The sequence below is a fragment of the Camelina sativa genome, chromosome 15 (assembly GCF_000633955.1).
Source record: "Camelina sativa cultivar DH55 chromosome 15, Cs, whole genome shotgun sequence".
In the NCBI taxonomy this organism is placed as follows: Eukaryota; Viridiplantae; Streptophyta; class Magnoliopsida; order Brassicales; family Brassicaceae; genus Camelina; species Camelina sativa.
The window spans coordinates 10,140,388-10,147,924 of NC_025699.1; the positions used below are offsets into that span (position 1 = coordinate 10,140,388).

At 34.1% G+C, this 7,537-nt stretch overlaps 1 protein-coding gene across 1 annotated transcript; it reads right to left on the reverse strand.

Annotated features, from left to right (window-relative positions):
* Window positions 2,862–5,695, reverse strand: LOC104746312 (abscisic acid 8'-hydroxylase 4). Its single transcript, XM_010467758.2, has 9 exons — window positions 5,375–5,695; window positions 4,973–5,294; window positions 4,711–4,860; window positions 4,369–4,617; window positions 4,176–4,265; window positions 4,003–4,081; window positions 3,751–3,857; window positions 3,522–3,640; window positions 2,862–3,178 (listed from the first exon to the last, which is right to left on the reverse strand). The coding sequence occupies exons 1-9, from the start codon at window positions 5,569–5,571 to the stop codon at window positions 3,079–3,081; spliced, it is 1,413 nt and encodes a 470-aa protein (XP_010466060.1). The 5' UTR covers window positions 5,572–5,695; the 3' UTR covers window positions 2,862–3,078.

A 7,537-nucleotide genomic window follows, 5' to 3' on the forward strand; every position in this document is an offset into this window, starting at 1 on the left:
CAAAAGACAGAGGCGGTTTCCGGTGAACTCCCTCTCTCAACCTTTATCCGCAGCACCAAAACAGAAGCATCTGAATGTCAGCGAGTTACAAAAATTGGATCCATTTTCGGATCTGAAATTTTCTCGATCTAAACTTCACTTCACCCCTGAAAAGTCCTCACCCTGGGCTTCGTTACTGGCAGGAGGCATCCCTCTTGGACCGGTAGATGCGCCATGCTCAGGAGAGACGTCGACGGCGCAAGGTGATCTTCTTCTGGGGGCAACTGCGAAAAAATCTGGAACGAGTAAGTCTTCTTGCCTCCCCGCCTCAACATTGGACCAACCTCAACTCGAATTATTGATGCATCGATTCCTTCCGATGAGCCCGTGTTCAAGGCGAACCCTTCAAACTTTTCCGGTCAGCCGCCTCGATCCCTATTTGTGGATAGCCACAGTTCGTTTAGGGTTTCCTTTGTTGGACCCTAAGTTAGCTCTTGGCCCATTAAGGCTCCAATCACTCAAGCCCATTAGAAGTGCCTCAAGTCCAAATCATTATAATCCCATGTATAGCCCTGTATCTCAATTGTCGAAGTCGAAACCTAGTCAACGACGGTGTGGTCAAGATTACATTCTCTATGGATCCCATCGGAGATGTAATTCACCGTTGGTAATATGGCGTAGCTTCCATCTTTTGAAAACTCTGGTTAAAGTATCCCTTAAGGCTTTGATTTATGAACTCATTTGCCTGAGTTTGTATGGTTTGTTGTTCCCGACTCCAAATTGTCCGGACATTGGTTATGGCTATGGCTTGTCCACATCCAATTATCATGTCTCGGCGATGCTAGCAAACAACCTCAAGCATCAGAGTATCTCTAACCCTATTCGAACTCTTGTCAAAGCTCTACTTTGTGTAGCTCTTTTCACGCCGGCAAGAATCACAGCTTTGCCCCTTTATTCAACGCTACTCCGTCGTATTATTATGACAGTGACCATCTTTTCATCCACCGACTTGCTCATGGAAGAAGTATCGATAATCCTTGACCTCACATGTACCAACAAGCTTCTTAGTTGTTGGCTCAAAGCTCTCAAGAACCAATTATCGATTAATCTTATCTACCTTGTTTATCTTTGTTGCTTTGTTGTTTTGGCATTGGGGAATGCCCATTTCAATTATGTTCTAAACTTTGGATTTTCAGAATCCTCCTTGCTCTGTATTTGTTCTCTTCTTTAATGAATGTATTCAAAACACTCTGGTCTCTGGCTATCAAAATAATTACTTGTACATGCATATAATATCTTATTATGAATTAAAATTTCACCTACCACACACTCAACGGGACAACAACTATTAAATTTCCGACACAAAAATAAAAGATTGAAACAGATAAAACTACAACACGTAAATACATAAAGATTAAGTTCTTTTCAATTTTTTTGTTTGTTTCGTTTTGTTTTACAATTGGAAAATAAAAAGGAATATATATTTGAAAAATGGCGATGTTTGGTTGCACGAGTAGGAGCATCATACAAAAATGGGATATTAAATAGACTAAAAACTGAAAAGGAAACCAGTTCGTAAATTAGGTCCCCCTTAGCTAACTTTACATTTTCATTGGTACAACACTTAACACTCCCATGTTAAATTTACACCCCAAATATTATCAATATTAACTAATTGATATAAATAAAGGAATCCTCCTTTTTATATGATCAATGTTGATACTTCTTCTTTTTCCCCATTTTTGTGTGGTTCTCATGTTAGTGTGATGATTATCTCCTCATTTTTTAGACTTGCGTTTGCGTATTTCAAAATATTCTGTGATACAAGAAAAGCCCTAAAAAGTTACGTAATTTTTTGTCTAAATTTTTTTATCTAACAATATGAGATAAATGCAAATTTCAAATAAACTGGATCCTAATAATTACTTGGTAAAGAAATGTCGTTCAAATATAGCTTAAATCTATTAGAATGGGCTACTCAGATTGTAACAGAGACAAATCCAAGCATCATATGAACAAATAAGTCATAGCATCATATGAATAAGGCATGCATGTTAATCACTTCTAACACTAGGTATGAAAACACTTTGAATTATTTTTAAGGGTTTGTTTAGATATAAATAACCAAAATATATCTAATAATCAGTTCAATTATCCGATCAGAGTTTGTAAGCAAGCAGTCTCTATTAATACTGTTAGCGTAAGTATCACTTTCCTAATTTTACGTCTGGTTTGTACTTGGTGTGATTTAACTACCGTATGCTATGCATCCCTAATTGTTCTACTAGCTAGTACGTATAGCTACTAAATTCATCACATATCCAAAATGTATAGGTTGTGTTGCCATTACCCTATACTGTAATATATATGAGTTAAATTAAAGGGTGTAATATGTGAGATGTACCTCTTGCTGATATGTTTAGATACACATGCATGTTTACCGTAACATAGAGATTATGTTGTCCAATTTAGTTTTCTAATTAGACCTAGATTTGAAAAGATCAAAAATTTCTACAGTTTATTAAAAGAAAAATAATAAAGGGAGGCAAAGGCCATTGTCATGTTAGGGAGGACCATTCCTCGAAGTCGAAGATATGATGAAACGGACCCGAAATTATTTTTAGAAAAAAATTATTAAAGACGAATAACTTTTTTTTATAGGTGGCCAATTGCTTTAACGACACGTGGCATAGTGTATGGAAGTGAGAAGATGCTCGTAGCCACGTCATTTTCGCAGTCCACTCACACATAGACACACACACCTCTAATTTTTTTCTTCTTCTTTCTTTTTCACATTCACGCTATTGTGCGGTCGTGGCTGCTCCCTTCACGTGGGTCTCTCAATCTTTGATTTTGTTTACGTTTACCCCCTAAACATAGAATGACCATGTTCGAACTTCGAATGGTAATTTTAGATTTACCGGAATCGACATTTTTTTACTCCATCGTAGTTGTTACATGTTATTTAAAACACCCCCAAGGAATACAATAATGATTTTTAAAAACTTGGAAGGGGTTTTAAATAATCGAAATTAAGCTAATTAAGACAAAGATATGATTAATTAGTAATAGAAGACAATGAAAGGTTTTTAACACTAATTAAAGAGGATGTCCACGACGAAATGTAGCGAGAAGACCGTTTTGAGGGATTGGAAATGGACTGTATTGTATTCCTTTCTCTCCTCCCTTCACTTCCCATCTGCATACACAAACCAAATACCATCATCATAATTAGTACATCACATGTGAAAAGCTTATGTTTTTTGAGTCATGTACTTTAGGAATAGTGATGTGTTTTAATCATGTTTAGACAAGTTACTATTACAAAAGTCTTTATTGTGTTTTGCGTACGATCATAAATTTCAACATCATGTTTTTTTGACACGTTGTTAAGATGGTAACATAATATTGTTAATGATCGAGTATATATGTTACTATTAAATTTTGATAAGTAAGCTGATTATGCAACGACTTAATTGATTTAAATTAAGTTAACTATTATATTGTAGTGAGGAAGAGAAGACCATAAAAAAAAAAATTACCGGAAATTGGAAGTTAAATGGTGGAGAAATATAAGAATTTGTAACTTGGCGAGTTCGTTCCCGGGACAAGCATGAACTCCACTTCCAAAGGGCATGAACGTATTCGGCTTCGGATTCACCTTCAATTTATATATTTTCCACCAATTATAACACGTTAGATTATCTATATCTTTATCAAAATTAAACTTATTTAGTTTTGTATGTAATTTTCTTAAATAGTAATATTTACCTCGAATCTAGATGGATCGAAAACCTCAGGGTTTGAAAAATATTTCGGATTGTGATGAATATTCCGAAATAGTGGCATCACTTTCCATCCCTTGGGTATCAAATATCCTGTATACATGCATGTTACAAAAAAATATTAGTGATTTATATGCATTTGGATTTTGGACCACCACGTTTTATATCAAAATAAAAAAAGCTTAAATGGATAGAATGTTCTAGTAGTGTACTGGTGACATGATTTTAATTATAGTACCCTTATATTCAACATCAACCACTGCTTCTCTGAATGTGAAGGATATGATGCTTGCCATCCTCAAGCTCTCAACTATAACCTATTTCATTTAACATTAAAACATAAGCTCTATATTAATTAATGGTGGTTCATATAAAAAACCTAAATAATAATTATATGATTTTATCAATTACCTTATATGTTAATGGCATATTCCTTGTTTGTCCCCATGTTAAAGGTTTCTTCCCTCTAGTGTTTTCTTCATATATAGCCCTTTGCTCAGCCTGAAATCATCATGAACATACATAGATTTAAGTATATATATATATATATACATATATATATATGTATATAAGAGAGGAATATTTTATATGCATGTGATCAAACCTTAACAGCTTCCAGAAGCTTCTGATCATCATGTAAGTACTTAAGAATCCAAGTTAAGCAACTAGCTGTCGTGTCTTGTGCGGCGAAAAGGACTCCGATGATGTTGTCTGCAATCTGTTCTTGGGTTAGCACACTGCCTTTTTCATCCTTCAAGTTGAGTAGATGACCGAGCAAGTCCGTTTGCAAGACCCTTTTCTCTCTTCTTTCGCATATAATCTCGCTTACTATTGTCTCTAGCCGCTTTCTTGCCTATTTATAAAAAGTTTTAGTCAGTTTATTGGAGTTCATTACTTTTAGTGCCCGGAGATAAGTTCATTCATTTCGTTCGAGAGATGAGATTACCATGAGAGATTTGCGATAAGATGTTCCGGGGAGACTCATGGGGAAAGAGTTGTAGCCTTTCTCCACAATATTGTAGTTATGTTTCAAGATCTCTTTGTAAGAACACTCCAAATGCCCAAATATGGCTAGAATACCCACATCAAAGGCAAACTGCAAGAGACAAGATTATGTTATGTATCAGAGAGTATCTGATAAAGAAAGACAATCAAGGAATTGCATTGTGTGAGTTTGGTTGCTGTATAACGTATAAACATATAAATACCTTCTTCATCTCTTGGTAGGTGGAGATAATACCCATATTGGACCAAGATTGTAAGGAAGAAAGGGCAATGTGTTCGATATCAGGAATGAGTTTACGGATAGTTTCAGGGTATAAAGAGGACTGAACAAGTTTCCTTATATGGGAATGATAATCTCCTTGGTGGAAGAAGAGCGCAGAGGGTCCTATCAGCTTCTCTTTGCTTCTTGGATAAGTTGGTCTGAACATATGGGCATGAGTCACAAGGACAAACCTCGCGGCCTCAGGGCTAGCCAACATCACGCAAGGATAGCCAAGGATTCTGGTTTTGAATATCTCTCCATATCTATTCATCAAAAGATAAAAACATAAATCTAAGAGCATATAACCAAAAAAGTAACTTGAGAGACAAGCTTTCAAAATTACCTCTTTTGCTTGAAAGTGAAGAAAACACTGGGGTCTTGTGAATAGAGTTGTAGAGTCTCTCCTAAGTATGGCCATCCCATGGAACCAGGAGGAAGCTTACATCTACTGTTCTTATTCTTCTTTGAAACAATCACTCTTACCAAAAGCAAGCAAGCCAAGATGAAGCTTGGTATAACAAGGAACCAAAGTTCAACCATATTCAATTTAATTTGTAAATGTTCCGTTGATGATTGAATGTTTTGAAGGATGAAAAAAAATTGAAGTCTGAAAGAGGAGGAGGAAGAAGAAGAAGAAATATGGAACAAACACACACACACACAACTACATAAGAGAGAGGTGGGGTATATATACACACAGAAAATTGTGGAATAATTAAATAAAAGACAAAATTTTGGATTACATATTTTATATTTTTGTTTTGTTTTATTTCATCCAAACGTAAAAAAGATGACGACTGCTATCTACTCACAGTTTTGGCTTCTCAGGCGAAAAAGCTGAATAAATCTAAATTTAGATCTTGTCGATTCTTATTTATTGTAGAAGAATATAGACACCTTTATTATTTCAATTTATTTTGGTTTCTTACAAGAATATTAATTCATAGGGTGCTAGAATCGCGATGTTAGTTTATAATATACTGCCTTTGTTTTCAAGGTGATGAGCAGTGTAATTAGCTATAACTAAAAAGTTCATGTTTCGTACTATTATATTAATGCAAATATATTTTTTTAATAGAAATAGCATTTTCTACTCAATTGTTTTTTTTGCAGAAAATGTATATATATTATATAGAGAAAAAATATCCATGTGTTAGAAACTTAGAATATAGAAGTGTTTTTTAAAATTACGAATAAGGGTAGTAGGTTCAAAACTCATTTGGTGTTACTTTTTCTGTTTTGGTTCATTTTGAAAGAAAAATACAAATGAATAATTATACTAGTTAAATACGGTCAATATATCGTACCTTAATTCTAAATTTGAAAGTCTACGATTCAAATTTTAAATTAAAAAAAAAATAGAATTTCTTCCCCCCAAAAAAAAAAAAACGAAAACCAGGAAAAAGACATGTTTTGGGTTTCGCATGAATTTGTTCAAAAAAACTCTTTCGCAGTGTCAGTGCTAATTTCCAATGAAAAAGTCAGAAGGTGGTAAATTTGAGATCCAGAAAAATCGAGTTGGATCTATAAGTCCTTGACTCCTTTCAATTGCTAAAACATAGTAAGTTTCTCTATCTCGGTTGACCCAAGAAACAGAGATCTCTCTATCTCACTTACTACATATATACACAATAGATGATAAATCTTTTAGTACTAGTATTTAAATGTTACTACCTTTTTGATATAAAAAAAATGTTACTGTATTACCTTTTCACCTCTTCTTCCTACTTCTAACATACTCTTTATTAATTATCATTATATACAATCTCTATCTTGTTGCTTTGTAATTTTCACGTCATGCACGTATCAATTGAAACAATATCCCGACAGGAATAGTAAAATATGAAACAAATCTAGGTGAGCCTAAAGAAGGTCGAATGTGGATATCTTGATGCATTCGCCGCACTGAAGTGCTTTGTCATAGATATAGTGGAATGGTCCAGTGATTGGTGATTTGGACGACTTAATACATTGCGATCTACATATTTTGGAAGATTTACGATCGAGTCCATCTGATATATCGTGAATTCTTTAAGGGGGCAATTGTAGACTTTTTTTAATTATCGTGAAATCTTTGATAATTTTAAAAATTGTATATATATCAATTAAATAAGAAGCGGTTTCATAAATTGTTACTAGTTCTCTGTTCATGATTAATTAGCTAGTAGTGGGAACACAATATTTTTGGACCATTTCATTCCAAGAATAAATGGATGGCATTGGTTTATACCCAATGAACGTTTTGCATACAATTTGATCAACGGCATGTCGGCATTATTTATCAAAATGGCAACTGGTTTGGAGAATTCGAAAGAATTACGCGTCTTCTATAGCTTCTATAGCGAGGATATTTGAAAAATGACATTATAATTTACATCTAATTAATTAACAAAAAAAAAAATTGGTTTCTTGAATTGATGCGTTTAACGTTTCTAGTTTCTTCTACATAACATTTACGGGAGTCTTATATTAAGTAGAATACAAATTGAATAATGGATGTCAAGTT